General features: G+C 46.9%; 1 protein-coding gene across 1 annotated transcript in view; it reads right to left on the minus strand.

Moving 5' to 3' along the window:
• Positions 1 to 17,784, minus strand: part of MYCBP2 (MYC binding protein 2) — a 1,075,853-nt gene that overhangs the window by 477,100 nt on the left and 580,969 nt on the right. The window contains 1 exon segment of the mRNA XM_029603038.1: positions 1,359 to 1,580. Within this exon segment, the coding sequence (XP_029458898.1) occupies positions 1,359 to 1,580 (222 nt within the window).

The raw sequence follows: 17,784 nt of genomic DNA on the forward strand, positions 1-17,784 counted from the left end.
CCTAATCCCCCCAAGACTTGCCAAAAGTCCCTGGTGGTCCAGCGGGAGTGATCTCCTGCACTCGAGCCATCGGCTGCCAGTATTCAAAATGGCACCGATAGCCTTTGCCCTTACTATGTCACAGGGGCTACCGGTGCCATTGGTCGGCCCGTCACATGGTAGGAGCAATCCAGGGGCCGACCAATGGCACTGGTAGCCCCTGTGACATAGTAAGGGCAAAGGCTATCGGCGCCATTTTGAATACTGGCAGCAGATGGCCAGAGTGCAGGAGATCACTCCCACACCCCCGCTGGACCACCAGGGACTTTTTGCAAATCTTGGAGGGGGGGGTCAGGAGGGTGGGGGGTTGTAATTAATTAACTTTAAAGGGTTGGGTGGGGTTTTTTGTTTTGTTTTGTTTTTTTTCCCAACAAAGAGAATGATAAACGTTTTCTGATCCGGGGAGTGGACAGAAATGGCCCTCCCCAGACCCGAAAATGAAATGGGGACCAAAAAAATGTTATGCCCTCCCCTAATTTGCTCCATAAGACGCACAGACACCCAGGAACAGAGCCGGTTTAGCACACCATTGTTTATTTAGTTTTTTTTTTTTAATTTTCCTGCTCTGAATCCTAGGTGCGTCTTATGGAGCGAAAAATACGGTAGTTCCTCAAACCCTTCATATTATCCAGGATGGGCCACATTCGTGTGGTCTCATGTTACACTGTGTGTGAAGTTTAAACATTTTACATAAAAGTCTGATAGTAATGCTGGCAGCTTATGTTTTCAGTGTTGCTCTAAGAGCAAAGTGGAATCAGATAAGAGAAAACCTCGCTTTCGGATGGGGTTTTAAGGATCCAGTTTTGGGGGGGGGAGAGAGGAAACAGGTGATAAAGGTTTCAGGTGGATAGAGGGTTGGGAGGGAAGGCAGGAGTGAAAATGATTTATGAGGCGAAGGGGAGGCCAGCCTCAGGGCAGTAGTGGCTTCTCTAATATTGTGTTTGATATGTTGCTAGACTAGATTTTAAAGTTAGGTTTTAAAGTTATCTGGCTACATGTAGCCGAATAACTTTAGGCGAACATATTCAATGGGACATGTATCCCGCTGAATTTACGGGATAAGTTATCAAGGTAACTAATTGGATAACTGTCTGCTTGCTGCTTACTGAAATTGGCCTCAATGACCTGACTTTTATGGTCTTGGAAACATATAAGCATGGGGTAACTTACACGGCACAGCACAAACTACTCTAAGCTTACTGGGCAGACTGGATGGACCATTTGGTCCTTTTCTGCCATCCTTTCTAAGTTTATGTTTATTGTCCCAGTTTACCATCTTTTTGCACACTATTACTTCACTGTCATGTGAAAACAATTACCTTCATCATTGTGATGGCAATGTAGCGAGCTTCCTTCACTATCATTGGTTCATATGAAGCATCAAGTTTTGGTGAAGGCAGACCACCAAAGGTCATATCAGCACAAGAAGAAGATGCTGTTGCTGCAAGTGCTGGACTTCCAGGTATCCGCTGGAGTTTTTTCACTTGATCCTGCTGCAAGGATGTCTTTTTCTGGGAAACTGGAACTGCTTTTACCTCTACCTGTCTCAAAGTCATCAAAAAATTAATGTTTTAGTGAGGAAAAGGAGTTCAAATTATTCATAACATTTATTTATTTGTTTCAGTTCCGTTCTTACTTGTCCCATCTAGAGTGCTTCACATTATGACAAAAAAGCAAAAATGTATGAACTATACAGAGTTAAATGGTGAGAGAACATCAACTTTTTTTATCATCATCAAGGTTGGAGACATCTAATCTCAATTCTGTTAAGTGCCAGAACATATAGAACATATTTTCAGGATAAACTCTCTCATGGTAAGTCTAGTTTCTATGTACTGACAGATGTCATAGAGCAACATATACCTTTCAAATATTTTGGAAGGTTACACTCTAGTATATCAATACACTAAAGATTTTTTAATGGCATTTAACTATGCAAATAAGTATTAACACAGACAGCCTGTTTTAAAATTATCTCTCCCTTCCAGCCTTTTTAATGAGACCAAACGTATGAATGCAGGTTCATAACACACACTTACAATTGTGCTTAAACAGAGGCTGGGGAAATAAAAATGCTTTCCTGCATGAAATTTTTACGAAGGATATGCAAAGTCCATGGGTATCCCTATGACGCCACATTTTCAAAGGGAAAATCACTGGGAATTTCTCTTTGAAAATGAGTTTGCAATTTCATAGATACAAAGTATCACAAACCTGCAACCTCACCAGCAAATTTTAAGATTACCCACTATACAAACAAGTACAGTGACTTGGAAAAGTCTTCACGTCCTTGTACATTTTCATAATCTGTCTAAAAATACAAATCAAAATGCTTTAAAGGAGTTTGTTTTACTGATTTACATAATATATGCTAGAAAGAACAATTATAGAAGTATTTAAAAATAGTTAAGAATAAAATACCAAAATATATTGATTCAATAAGCCTTCACACACCCCTTGACTCAATACTTGGTGGAAGCCCTTTTTGCAGCAACCACCACCAAAAGTTATTTAGGAAAAGTGGCTACCAACTGCACAGCAGGATGATGCAGTTTCTGCCCATTCTTCTTGGCAGAAGAGCTGAAGCTCTTTCAAGTTGGTTGGGGATTGTCAGCAGACTGCAATTTTCAAATCTTGCCACAGATTTTCTATTGGTTTTATTTCTGGACTTTTTCAATGCAGAGTCATTGACTCGCATTGAAGGTCACAATGACGATCAAGATTACCTATTATACAAATCATTTTCTGCCAGTATCGACACACCGACAACGAACAAATAAGGAAGCATCCCCTGAGGAAAGATCCTATCTGGATCTGAAACGTGGCCTTGTCTGGTCATTATTTGGAATCAGATAAGTTGGGATATTATTCTTTTTTATCAGCCGGTAACAAGCTTGATTTTTAAAGGAAAGTTTGTCACAATTTATGCACGCTACACGAATATATATATATATATATATATATATATATATATATATATATATATATTCGTGTAGCGTGCATAAAAAACAAAAATGTGGACGGAGGAGGATTGTTGATGATTATAATGCTTGGATATCACCCGATTAGGGCTATTATACAATGATATGAAACTTTCCTTCCCTCCATAAAAAATGTATTTTGTGTACACATTATCTTTCAATATATAAAAAAAAGAAATATAACTCTTATTAGGGGACACAATTGAAAAAAGATTTTTTGCAAGACGGTTTTTCATATATTAAGAGGTGATATTTATTACATTTTTGGTGGACTTTTTCTTGGCCATTCAAGGACTATCTTTCTTGCTGAGCCACTGCATTGTTGCTTCTGCTTAGGATTATTGCTCTGCCGAAAGGTGAATTTTCTTCCTCAACAGTATATGGCAGACTGGAACAAGATTCCTTCAGGATCTTCCTGTACTTTGCCCATCCATCTTTCCCTTGGTCTTCACAAACCTCCTGCTGCTGCTGTAAAGCATCACTACAATGTAATGCTGCCACTACAATTCTTTACTGTAGGGATGGTATTAGCAGGGTGATGTGCAGTATGTGTCTGCTAAACCTATTACTTAGCATAGATCAAAAATTTCCACTTTGGTCTCATGAGATCACAAAACCTCCTCCCACATGCATGCAGCTTCTCCTGTTTAGAAGCAAACAATACAGCACATTATATGGTTTTTCTTTAGCAGTGTCTTCCTTCCTGTCACCCTCCCATATAGGCCATGTTCGAGGAGTAATCTTGAAATTGTTTAGCAGTCAACATTTTCCCCAGTCTCAGCCAGAGACCTCTGTAGTTTTCAAAAGTAATCTGAGGCCTCACAGTGACCTTCAGCAGCACCTTCCTTAACCCATGGCAACTGACTCTAGGGACTCTAGATACCCTGATTGCGGCAGTTTCTTGGCAGTGCCAAACTGGTTTCCACTTTACAATGATGGATCTGACATTGCCCTGAAGGATATTCAAACATACTAAAACTTTCCTATAGCCTTCCCCCAATCTGTACCTTTGAATAATATTATCCAAATTCTTTTGGCAGCAACTTGTTCAGCATGTTTTGACCTTTGCTTCAAATTAACTTCATGCAACAGAAACAGATTTATCCAGGAGTATGCCAATCAGCTCAGCCACTGTGATTGTGGGCCTTGTTAAGGTAATTTTTTGAAATGAAGCTAATTTGTGTTTGCTATGACAAAGGGAGTGAAGACTTATGCAGTCAAGACTTTTTGGTTGTTTATTCTTAATTATTTCTGCAATATTTCTATCATTTTCCTTCCATGATAAAACTGTAGAGTATGCCGTGTAGTGAAAAACTCCTACTTTAATGTATTTAGGTTTTATTCTTTTTAGACAGCAGAAAGGAAAATTGGTTCTTACCTGCTAATTTTCATTCCTATAGTTCCACGGATCAGTCCAGACTGCTGGGTTTTGCCTCCCTTCCAGCACATGGAGACAGAGAAAAACTTCGAGAGCACCCCATCTTGGTCTGGTGAGCAACCTTCATCTCCTCAGTATTAATAATACCAAAGCAGAAATATGTAAAAAGTGTTATGTCAAGCAAAGGACAAGAAAGAAATAATCCATCTAACTATATACATAAGACTGTGAGAAGGATACAGAGAAACCTGTATCCATATTAAGTCTGCAGTGACACTGAATAATAAAGAAGACAGAAAACAAGCGACTCTCAAGAAGAATTCTGTCCACTCCCAAGGATGGGCATCTGGATTGATGCGTGATACTACAGGAACGAAAATTAGCAGGTAAGAACCAATTTTCCTTTCCTAGTACGTACCCAGATCAGTCCAGACTGCTGGGATGTACCAAAGCTTCCCTATTTGGGGTGGGACTCAAGAGTCCCGCTCGAATGACACTGCTTTCGAAACTGTCAACGCCCAGAGCCTGTACGCCCAAACGATAGTGTCTGACAAAAGTACTCAAGGACTTCCATGTCACTGCCCTGCAGATTTCTTGCAGTGAAACCAGCTGACACTCTGCCCAGGAAGTCACCTGAGACCGAATCAAATGGGCTTTCAAACCACCAGGCAGGTCGCCCATGACAAACATAAGCAGAAGCAATGACCTCTTTCAGCCAATGGGCTATGGTCGCTTTTGATGCTTTATGACCCTTCTTAGCACCACTCCATAAAATGAAAAGATGACCAAAGACCCAAAAATCATTAGTGACCTTGAGATATAATTAAGAGGGTCCCTTCTAACATCTAGACGCTTCAATTCCTTGGCATTAGGTGCATCCGGTTCCACCTGAGGAAAAGCTGAAAGTTCCACTGACTGATTCAAGTGGAAGGCTGAGACAACTTTCGGAAGGAAGGAGGGAACCATCCGAATGGAAACCCCAGAATCTGAAATTCATAAAAACATAAGAACATAAGAAATTGCCATGCTGGGTCAGACCAAGGGTCCATCAAGTCCAGCATCCTGTTTCCAACAGAGGCCAAACCAGGCCACAAGAACCTGGCAAGTACCCAAACATTAAGAAGATCCCATGCTACTGATGCCAGTAATAGCAGAGGCCATTCCCTAAATCAACTTGATTAACAGCAGTTAATGGACTTCTCCTCCAAGAACTTATCCAAACCTTTTTTAAACCCAGTTACACTAACTGCACTAACCACATCCTCTGGCAACAAATTCCAGAGCTTAATTGTGCATTCAGTGAAAAAGAATTTTCTCCAATTAGTCTTAAATGTGCTACTTGCTAAGTTCACGGCATGCCCCCTAGTCTTTCTATTATCTGAAAGCGTAAATAACTGATTCATATCTACTCATTCAAGACCTCTCATGATTTTAAAGACCTCTATCATATCCTCCCCTCAGCCGTCTCTTCTCCAAGCTGAACAGCCCTAACCTCTTCAGCCTTTCCTCATAGGGGAGCTGTTCCATCCGCTTTATCATTTTAATCACCCTTCTCTGTACCTTCTCCATCGCAACTATATCTTTTTTGAGATACGGCGACCAGAATTGTACACAGTATTCAAGGTGCTGTCTCAGCTTGAAGCTCCGAGATCCTCTGAACTGAGTATATTGCCACCTAAAACACTGCCTTCAGAGTTTCATCTTTTAAGGTGGCCTTCTTCAGAGGTTCAAAAGGAGTTTCACACAGTACCCTGAGGACCAAGTTAGGCTCCAAGATGGGCATTCTGGATGAACAGGATGATTCAAATGCTTCGCCCATGGAGGAAACATACTACATTGGGGTGCGCTGCCCCAGTGATGCCCAATGAATCTTGCCTCTCAAATACCCTAAGGCCGCCACCTGCACCCAGAGAGAATTAAACCATAAGCCTTTACTAAGGCCTTTCTGCAAAAACGCCAGCATGTGCGACACTGAGGATTGATGAAGGAGGATTCCCTGTTCACGGCACCAAGTTTTGAAAACCTTCCAGACCCTGACATAGTCAAAGAAGTAGAAGGCTTCCAAGCCTGAAGAAGAGTAGCAATACATCTTCCGGATAACCTTTCTTCCTCAACCACTGCTCTTCAAAAGCCAGGCCGCTAGACAAAAGTGATCGGCCTGATCTAAAAATACAGGGCCTTGACGTAGTCGGTTCAGGAGATGACTCAGTCGCAAGGGTTTGTCCAGAGCGTGGTTGATCAGTTCTGCGAATCAGGGTCTCTGGGGCTACACCAGAGCCACTAGGATCACCCTCCCTGGGTGAATTTCTATTCTCCATAGCACCTTGCCTATCAGAGGCCAAGGAGGAAACACAAAGAAGAACTTTGTGTGGCCAGGGGAGTATCAGGCATCGACCCCTTCCACTCCATGTTCTCTTCTGCAACTGAAGAAACGTGGAGCCATGGCATTCGCTCGAGTCGCCATCAAATCCAGATGAGGAGTACCCCATCTGCGTGAGATGAGGGACATCGCTACCAGGGACAATTGCCACTCTCCGGCTTCTAGCCTTTGGTGGCTCAGAAAATCTGCTTGCACATTATCAGTCCCCGCTATGTGTGATGCCACCAATGCCAAATTCTGTTCCACCCAGGTCATCAGCATCTCCGCTTCCAAGGCTACCTGACGACTTCTGGTTCCTCCCTGACAGTTGATGTAGGCTGCTGTCGTTGCATTTTTAGATGGAACCTGCACCACCTGGTTGTGTAAAAGTGGGAGAAAACACTGTAAGGCTAGGCGCACCGCTCTTGTCTCTAGGCGATTGATGGACCACTATGCCTTTGCCTATTGGCCCTAGACTGATTGAGACTGCCACACCGTCCCTCTGGCCTGAGAGGCTGGCATCTGTGGTCACTATCACCCATCGGGGTACTTCGAGGGCAACCCCACGCCTCAAATGTTTACGGACCAGCCACAAACCAAGATTGGATCTGGTGGACTCTGTGAGCAGTAATACCATCTGGAAATCCTCTGACATCGGATCCCAATGCTTTCTGTAAGGGCCTCATATGAGCAAACACCCATGGGACAAACTCCAGGGTGGACGCCATGGATCCAAGGACCTGCAAGTAATCCCATACCCTGGGCACTGAAGCTGTCAACAGATGCTGAACCTGAGACTGTAATTTGTTGATGATTTCCTCCATGAGGAAGACTTTGTCCATGTGGGTATCGAAGTGTGCTCCTAAGAAGTCCAGGACATGAGAGGAACAAAGATGACTCTTCGCCTGATTGACGATCCAACCGAAAGAATGTAGGCGGAGCAAGACCTTCTCAACTGCCTCTTGCAGAGTGCCTCTGACTTCACCCGGATGAGCCAGTTGTCCAGATATGAACTAGCACTCCCTCCCTTTGGAGGGCTGCTGCCACCACCACCACCACCCTTCGTGAACGTGTGCAGGGCTGTAGCCAGACCAAAGGGGAGGGCACAGAACTGGAAATGCTTTCCGAGTATCATGAAGCGGAGAAACCTCTGGTGATCCCTGCGGATTCCAATGTGCGGGTATGCTTCTGTCAGATCCAGAGAAGCCAGGAACTCCCCACTACAGACAGCCGCAATGACTGAGCACAGGGTCTCCATCTGAAACCACGGAACCTTCAGGGCCTTGTTCACCTTCTTCAGATCCAGAATCAGAAGAAAGGTTCCTTCCTTTTTCGGTACGATGAAATAAATGGAATAACGTCCTGCTCCCCACTCTGCCTGTGGCACCAGAACAATGGCCCCCAGGCTTTGCAACCTCTGTATGGTCTGTTGAACCACTTGTGTCTTCAAGAGGGGAGCCACAGAAAGAGGCCAAACACAAGTCTCACAGAGGTCGAGCAAATTCTAAAGTGTAGCCGTGTTCTATGACACTTAGAACCCACTGCTCTGAAGTTATTTTGACCCATTCCCCGAAAAAAGGGGGAGTCATCCACCGATCACTGGAATGGGTCAGTCGTATCTCATTGAGAGGACTTGGATCCGAGGGAACCCGATTCGTTCTGCATCCGAGAAAGGACTAAGACTAGGACTGGGACCTCCCTGAGGTTTGTCTCTGACCAGATCCAGGTGTTCTGCTCTGGCGGAAGAGCCTCTGCCTCCGGAACCGAGAGTGGGTTGGTAGGAAACTCCTGGTGACTTTGGGCTTATTTTCTGGCAGCTTGTGTACTTTATTGTCCCCTAGGAACTTAATCAGCTGCTGCAGGTCCTCACCAAAGAGAAGCTTGCCTTTGAAAGGCATTGTGCTAAGCTGAGCCTTTGAAGAAACATCAGACGCCCACTTATGTAACCACAAAAGGCTCCTCGTCGAGACCGCCGAAGCCATGGTCCTAGAGGAGGTACGAAAAAGATCATAAAAACAAAACAAGACTTCTACTCCCTTAAAATACACGACTTCCAATACAATGCCAAGGCCCTCTTTTCCATTATATCTGACCTCACTAAACCCTCTCCTTCACACACATCAGACACTGACTCTAAAAGCAAATGTAATGACCTTGCCCTTTTCTTCCAGAACAAAATCTCCACTCTTACAGCAAACTTTCCCCCTGACACTTCCAATGCCAATTTCCTCCCCACTAACACGACTGTCAGCCTTCACTCCTTTGAAACAACCTCTTCGTCCGAAATAGAAACACTACTAAAGAAAATCAAACCCTCCTCTCGCCCATCTGACACCATCCCTACCAAACTCCTACTATCCATTTCCAACATAATAGCAAATCCCTTATCCGAAATCATCAACTGCTCCCTCACACAAGGTTGCATCCCTTCCTCCCCAAAACAAGCAGTTGTCAAACTCATACTCAAGAAACCCAACCTCGACCTCACAGACCTCTCCAATTTTAGACCCATCTCAAATCTACCTTTTCTAGCCAAAAATCACAGAAAAAGTAGTCAACCTCCACCTTTCCAAATACCTAGGCAACCACAAAATACTGTCCCCATCACAATTTGGCTTCTGTAAATTCTACAGCACGGAAACTCTCCTAATATCACTTACTGACACCATACTTAAAGACATGGACAATGGTGACTCCTACCTCCTAGCAGTGCTCGACATCTCATTTGCTTTCAATACCATCAACCGCAAAATACTATTAAAACTACTCTCTGACATCGGCATAGCAGGAACAGCACTACTCTGGCTTAAATCCTACCTTGAAAAAAAGACACTTCGAGGTCAAGCTGCGTAATAACGAATCTAATCCGATTAAACTAAACCGTGGTGTTCCCAAGGTTCCGCATTATCCTCTACCCTCTTTAACATCTACACGTTACCCCTCTGCAAACTCCTAGCGAACCTAGGCATCACCCATTACTGACTCCCTCCTAAGGCCCTAAAGACATGGGACTGCCTCACCTCAATCAAACAACTTCTCACAAACATGAACCTAGCGCTTAACACCACCAAAACAGCTCCTCGTCATATCTCCCAATGCCCTCCCCATTTCTCACACAGATTCCAATGCTTCGCACCCACTCATACCCTTCGCAATATACGTATGAAACCTAGGCGTTACCATCGACAACCAACTGAACTTAAAATGGAGAAATTACTTACCTGATAATTTCGTTTTCCTTAGTGTAGACAGATGGATTCAGGACCAATGGGTATAGTGTACTCCTGATAGCAGTTGGAGACAGATCAGATTTCAATCAGACGTCAGCCCTAGTACATATACCCCTGCAGGAAGTGCAGCCCTTCAGTATTCTCCTCAAAAAGAATTGTGGATATATGTGTGACTGACTAATTTGATTAACTTGAATAACTTCATAACTTGGTTAAACTTTATAACTTGATTAACTTGATCTGGTTGAATTGGCTATAGCTGGAGACTGCCAGTGCCCTCAACCGGAAAGCGTCGACACCCGGTAGGATGGGTGTCCTAAGTAAAGGAAAGCATGGCTTACCCTTGTATCATTCAAAATTCCATGAGTAACGGCAGCCAAGGGTGGGATGCTGAGTCCATCTGTCTACATTAAGGAAAACGAAATCATCAGGTAAGTAATTTCTCCATTTCCTAGCATGTAGCAGATGGACTCAGGACCAATGGGATGTATAAAAGCTACTCCCGAACCGGGTGGGAGGCTGCCCGTGACCCACTTAGTACTGCCCTTGCAAATGCCGTGTCCTCCCGAGCTTGAACATCCAGGCGGTAGAACCTGGAGAAGGTGTGGATGGAGGACCATGTCGGTGTCCTGCAAATCTCGACGGGTGACAACATTCTGGTTTCTGCCCAGGGCTCTAGTAGAATGGGCCTTGACTTGTAGAGGCGGCGGCTTGCCTGCTTCTACGTAGGCCGCCTTGATGACTTCCTTGATCCAGTGGGCTATGGTTGCCCGCGAGGCCGCTTCCCCTTGTCTCTTCCCGCTGTGAAGGACGAATAGGTGGTCCGTTTTTCATACGGGTTCCGACATTTCCAGGTATCTGGATAGAAGTCTGCAGATGTTGAGGTGGCATAGACTTCGAGCTTCTTCCGAATTCTTAAACTCATCCGGCGATGGTAGCGAGATGGTTTGGTTAAGATGGAAGTGTGACACCACTTTGGAAAGGAACGAAGAGACCGTGCGTAGCTGGATGGTTCCCGGGGTGAGCCTGATGAACGGTTCACGGCAGGACAGTGCTTGTAGTTCTGAAATGCGGCGGGCTGAACAAACTGCCAGCAGAAATGCTGTCTTCAAAGTCAATAGTCGGAGAGACAGTCCTCGGAGGGGCCTGAAGGAGGCTCCTGCTAGAAAATCCAGGACCAGGTTGACTCCAAAGAGGTACCGGCCACTTTAGGGATGGGCGGATTTGTTTGACTCCTTTCAGGAAGCGTAAAACGTCTGGGTGAGAGGCTATGTTGTCGCTCTCACTCTTGGTGCCGTAGCTTGACAATGCGGCCACCTGTACCTTGATGGAGTTGAGGGACAATCCCTTCTGTAGCCCATTCTGTAGGAATTCCAAGATCGCGGGAACTTTGAGCGTGGTATGATGTTGTGGTCTTCACACCCGGCTTCGAATACTCTCCAAATCCTTATGTACATTAAAGATGTGGAGAACTTGCGTGCTCAGAGTAGGGTGTCGATTACAGCCCCCCCGAGTATCTGCTCTTTCTCAGGCGAGCCCCCTCAATGGCCAGGCCGTAAGAGAGAATCGAGCTGGATCCTCATGGAGGATCGGCCCTTGTTGAAGCAAGTCTCTGTGTGGAGGCAGCGGCAGGGGGGTCCCTGCCAGTAGTCTTCTCATGTTTGCGTACCACGGTCTTCTTGGCCAGTCCGGGGCCACCAGACGTACTAGTCCCCTGTGTAGCTGTATCTTGTGAATGATTGCGCCCAATAGGGGCCACGGCGGGAAGGCGTATAATAGAGTCCCCTGTGGCCAGGTCTGTACCAAGGCATCGATCCCCTGGGAATGAGGTTCCCGCCTGCGGCTGAAGTACCTGGGTACCTGGGCATTGGACCGGTTTGCCAGAAGGTCCATGTCTGGTGTTCACCACAGGTCACTATCATTTGGAATGCTGAGGTCGACAGCTTCCATTCGTCTGGGTCTAGACTTTCTCTGCTGAGGTAATCCGCCGTGATGTTGTCTTTCCCGGCGATGTGGACGGCCGAGATCTCCTGGAGATTTACTTCCGCCCACGACATTAGGCCAGAGACACCTGTTGGCTTGTGGTTTCCTCCTGACAGTTGATGTAGGCCACTGTTGTGGTGCTGTCCGACATTACTCTGACCGCTTTAATCTCGGAGCCTATGAACGAACCATAGAGGCAGGCTCTTCTGACCGCCCGCGCTTCTAGGCGGTTGATGTTCCATCCTGACTCTTCTGCGTTCCACTACCCTTGGGCGGTTAGCTCCTCGCAGTGTGCTCCCCATCCTCTTAGGCTGGCGTCTGTAGTGAGCAGGGTCCAGGTTGGTGAAGATAGTCTTGTTCCCTGGCTCAGGTGGCTGACCTGCAGCCACCATCATAGCTGGGTCCGAACTCTGCCCGGGAGTAGTAGACGTGCAGCGTGGTTCTGAGACAGTGGATTCAATCGCGATAGAAGTGAGCGCTGTAGGGTTCTCATGTGAGCTCGCGCCCATGGCACTACTTCCAGTGTGAATGCCATCAGACCGAGGACTTGCAGGTAATCCCATGCTGTGGGGCAGGTTCGCTCAGCAGGATTTGTAACCGGCTCCTCAGTTTTGATCTCCTTGTGGGAGTCAGGCTGACCTTGTCTTCTTTGGTGTCGAATTGGACTCCTAGGTATTCTAGAGTCTGTGAGGGCTGCAGACACCTCTTGTTTGTGTTGACCACCCATCCGAGGCTTTCCAGTAGAGTTTTGACTCTGTTGGTTGCTTGGTGACTTTCCTTTGGGGATTTCGCCCTGATCAGCCAATCATCTAGGTAAGGGTGTATGAGGATTCCTTCCTTCCTCAGTGTTGCCACCACCACCACTATGATCTTGGTGAATGTCCGGGGTGCTGTGGCTAACCCGAAGGGTAGTGCCCGGAACTGGTAGTGACGGTCCAGGATTTTGAAGCGTAGGAAGCACTGATGTTCCTGATGGATCAGGATGTGTAGGTAGGCTTCCGAGAGATCCAGGGATGTGAGAAACTCTCCCGGTTGTGTCGCCCTTATTACAGTGTGTAAGGTTTCCATGAGGAAGCGGGGAATCCTCAGGTGGCGGTTGACTGACTTGAGGTCCAGGATGGGCCTGAACGTCCCCGCTTTCTTGGGGACGATAAAATAAATGGAATAATGCCCAGTATTTATTTCTTGTGGAGGTATTGGGGTTATGGCCTCGAGGGCCAGTAGTCTGGTCAGTGTAGCTTCCACTGCCACCCTCTTGGAGGAGTCGTGGCAGGGGGATTCCACGAAACGGTCCAGAGGGGTTCGTAGGAAATCCAGGTAGTACCCCTCTCAAATGATGGTTAGGACCCAACTTGTCGGAAGTTATCTCAACCCATCTGTGATAGAACAGGGTGGGTCTGCCCCATATGGCTTCTTCCCTTGGATGGGTAGGCTGAATCTCATTGTGGGGTGCGGCTGGGGCCTGGACCCGAGCTGGTTCCCCTTTTGTTGTGCTTTTTCGAAAGGGCTGGTTCCTGCCTGTAGGGCGGGGCGCTTGATAATTGTTTCTGTATGGATTGAAGTGCTGTGAACCTCTGCCCCTGGAGGATCGGGGGAAGAGTCGCTGGTTTCTCTTGCTTTTGTCCTCCGGTAGCCACGATAGTGGGGACTCGCCCCATTTGTCAGCCAGTTTCTCTAGTTCACTGCCGAACAGGAGGGATCCCTTGAAGAGCATCCTTGTGAGTCTCGATTTGGAAGACATGTCAGCCGACCAGCTTCGGAGCCAGAGTTGTCTCCTGGCTGCCACAGCTGATGACACTCCTCTAGCTGCGGTGCGTACCAGGTCAGAAGCAGCATCCGCGAGGAATGATACTGCTGGTTCCATGGCTTCCCCAGGGGTGTTGCTCCTGGTCTGTGATAGGCAGGCACGTGTCACAACAGTGCAACAGGCCGCTATTTGTATGGACATTGCGGCGACGTCAAAGGACTGTTTAAGGATGGATTCCAGATGTCTGTCTTGCGCATCTTTGAGTACTGCACCTCCCTCCACTGGGATAGAGGTGCACTTCGAGATCGCGCAGACCATAGCATCCACTTTTGGGCATGTCAGAAGGTCTTTGGCTGCCGGGTCCAGTGGGTACATGGCTGCCATAGCCCGTCCCCCTTTGAATGTGGACTCTGGAGCAATCCATTCCAGGTCAATTAGCTGTTGAACGGCTTGTAGCAGAGGGAAATGGCGGGAGGTCTAACGGAGTCCCTCTAGCAGAGGATTCGTCTTAGGTTCCCCTGAGGCACTTGTGCCCGGGATCGCAAGTTCCTTCAGGCTACTGGTGACCAGGTCTGGAAGCTCGTCCTTGGTGAAGAAGCATCTCATGGTCCGGTAAGGCTCTGTCCCCGGGAGTTCCCCTTCCTCCAGGGGCTCTGATTCCTCCTCCGAGATGTCCATGTCCCTGTAAGTGGGGCTTCCGGGTGGTGGATTCACTACCCTGGGCCTAGCGGGGCCCGGAGCGTAGCGGTCCTCTGGTGAAGGCTGTGGCTGTGTTACCGGAGGCTCCGTCTGCATATGAACGAAGGTGTGTAGGCCTTTGAAAAATTCCACCCAGGAGACAGACGCTGGGTCCAAGCTAAGAAGCGCTGTGTCCCTGGTGAGCCCTGTTTGGGGGGGGGGGGGGGGGGGGGGGGTTTGTCCCGCTGGGATTTGCTAGGTCTGGGGTACTTATTGAGGAACTAGCACTATGGCCCGGATGGGGCTGGCCCTGGGCTTGATCCCCAAGGGCCTCCTCGCACTGGATACACAGGGCGTTGGCCTCTTCGTGTTCTGTGGCTCTGATGTGGCATACTGGGCAGAGGCCCTGAACCTTCAGCTCTTTTTCTGGTGGTGCCATCGATATAGACGCGTAAAATCTCTTGTGCGTCGAATATGTGCATGTGGACGGATGTGCACACTGACCTATTAAGCGCGAGCTGCGCGCGTAACTTGTGCGTGCAGCACTTGAGCATGTAACGTTGTGCGTACAAGTAATGTTGTGCGCACGACTCGCCCTATGCGCACGGATCGAGACGGTGGTCAGGGCAGCGAACAGGGCCAAAATGGTGACGGCGACCACGTGGGCAATATGGCGACCACCTCGGAGGGTCCCCACGTGGGACAGCCCTTGGCTCTAACCGGGGTCGAGCCCTGCTAGGGCGGATCAACCCGGTGGCACTGGTCCCGGCCGGTGACCTGTGCGACTCCTCGAGCTTCGGAGACCGGAGAGTCTTTAAACAAGATTTCTACCTTACCTTGTCTTCGGCGCTTCCCGGTTTCGTTCCGGGCAGTCTCCGGCTGCGGGGGGGAGAGGGCAAATACCTTCACCAATGCGCTCGTGGTTGCACTCGATGCCTCTCAGCTGCGCCCGAGATCGGGGGCTAGGTCCCCGCCGAAGGTCGGCCGCCGGACCGAGGCTCACCTCCAAGGGACCACGGAAATCACCTCGGAAATTCTCAACTGGGGGAGGGACCCGAGGGTGTCACTGCAGGAGAGCGGGGCTCGTCGTTGAGGTAAGTTTTCTTCTTATTTTGGGTTTTCTCCGTTAAATTTTGCTCTAACGCTGTGAGAGCGTGCAGATAGTCCCTAACTGCTATGGAGATGGAAAATACTGAAGAGCTGCACTTTTTGCAGGGGTATATGTACTAGGGCTGACGTCAGATTGAAATCTGATGCATCTCCAACTGCTATCAGGAGTACACTATACCCACTGGTCCTGAGTCCATCTGCTATATGCTAGGAAAACATTCATTAAATTCACCTTAAAAGAATGCTACTTCAAACTCCATGTATTAAAAAAATTAAGACCTCTCCTACATGTCAATGATTTTCGAACTGTTCTTCAGACCAGTGGTTCTCAACCAGTGTGTCGCGATACACCAGTGTGTCGCCACACTTCACGTTCCCCCGCTGACCCAGCTGCTCCCCCTCCCGAGCAAAATAGGTCCTCCGCCCAGGCTTAAAATGCTGATAGCCCGGGCGGAATGTGGCAGGACAGCTGGAGTCAGTGGCACCGGCGTGCTCTCTTCTTCCCGCCCCCCCCCCCACGGCCCAGAAGAGGAAGTGGTGAGCAGCGGGTGCGTGCGCGGGAAAAAGAGACCATGCTAGTGCAGGCAGTGTCGGCCCCGAAGAAAAGAAGAGAGGTGCAGCCTGAGGAATGAGCTGCACGGCTCGGAGAAAAACAAAGAACGTATCAACCCCCGCGGCCGATGGGACTCCTTTCTCCGTGAGGGCTGAAAATGAAGTAGGTTGCTGCTGCCTTTAGGGTTAGAAGTGGAGGAGGCTGCTGCTGCCGCTAGTTTGGGGGAGGGGGGGAGAGTGAGTTAATGTTTGAGATCCTGTGTGTGTGTGTGAGTGAGAGAGCATGTATGTGAATGATTGAGAGCCTGTACATGTGAAAGAGAGTATGTGTGTGATTGAGAGCTGGTTTAGGTAAAGGAGCATGTGAGCATGTGATTGAGAGCATGTGTGAGTGAGAGAAAGATAAAGCATGTGTGTCTGTGTGTGACTGAGAACTGGTTTATGTGAGGGAGCATGTGAGTATGTGATTGAAAGCCTGTGTGTAAATGAGAGAAAGAGAGACCATGTTTGTAAGCATGCGAATGAAAGTCTGTGTGTGAGAGAAAAAGACAGCATGTATGTGTGTGATTGAAAGCCTGTGTGTGTAAGCCTGAAAAGATAGACAGCATGTGTGTAACTGTGTAAATAAGAGCCTATACAAGTAGGAGAGAAAAAGCATGTGATTAATTGAGCGATTGAGAACCAATGTGAGAGAGAGAGAGAGAGAGAGAGGAGAAAGTTGCAAGCAAATCATCCCTCCTCCTGCTAATTCAAAACAATCTCAGGTCACCTGGATTTCAAAAGTTCTCAGGTATGCCGAGCAAAAAATTGTTTTTATCCTTATTATTTTTCATTACTGGGTCTTTGTGTCTGCTATTTTGAAATATTTTATTGGTATCTAGAAATTTTTTTATATGAGTTTTTAATTATTGGATATTTCATTCATCCGCTGTCTTGAAATAATCTTTTTGTTAGTATGGTTTTACTGCTACTAATTTTATATTTCTTGATTTGTTTTATAAGGATGTGTGATGTTTCTTTTTTTCCTTTGTTGCACTGCATACAGAAACTCTGGCTTGTTGCAGTTTCCAATTCAGTTTTTGTCTCCATGCTTCTAGTTATGTGTTTTGGTCTCTTTATTCTTTGTTAGGTGAGGGTCAGCACATGTGATTCAGGTGAGGTTTTCTGCTGGCGTGTAGTTTCTGTGTAGGGCTCTATAGCAGCCTGACTTGGTCCGTTTTCCTACTAGGAACTGTATTGGTGTCTTAAAGCCTGGTATAATATTTTCAGTGTTGCCTTTTCTTAGGTAAGGTGGTTACTGTTAAGTGCTGGAAATTGGTGCTGTTTTGGTGTGGGATGTTTACTGTTTATGCAATTTCTGTTCAGACAGAAATATGTATCTTTTTCTTGTGTCATTCTTATTTATTTATTGAGTTTTATATACCATCATTCGGTAGAGCCATCATAACGGTTTACAGATTATGTATTTATCTAAGTAGTTGAGCAACGGTAAAAACATGTGAACATTATACATTTTTCTTAGCAGTTGTGCAACAGTAAAACAATGTGAACATTTTCAGACATAAAACATATCAAGTCCAGAAAGCATTAAAGGTTGGATGGGGAGGGTAAGGAGGTTCAGGGTGGAGAGCAGGTAATAAGAGTTTTATAGATGCGAGTTCAGTTGAGAGTTGGGATGATCAGATGTCTGAGGGTCAGTGTAGAATTTGCGAAACATTAGTGTTTTT

This window comes from Rhinatrema bivittatum, chromosome 5, assembly GCF_901001135.1.
Source record: "Rhinatrema bivittatum chromosome 5, aRhiBiv1.1, whole genome shotgun sequence".
Taxonomy (NCBI): domain Eukaryota; kingdom Metazoa; phylum Chordata; class Amphibia; order Gymnophiona; family Rhinatrematidae; genus Rhinatrema; species Rhinatrema bivittatum.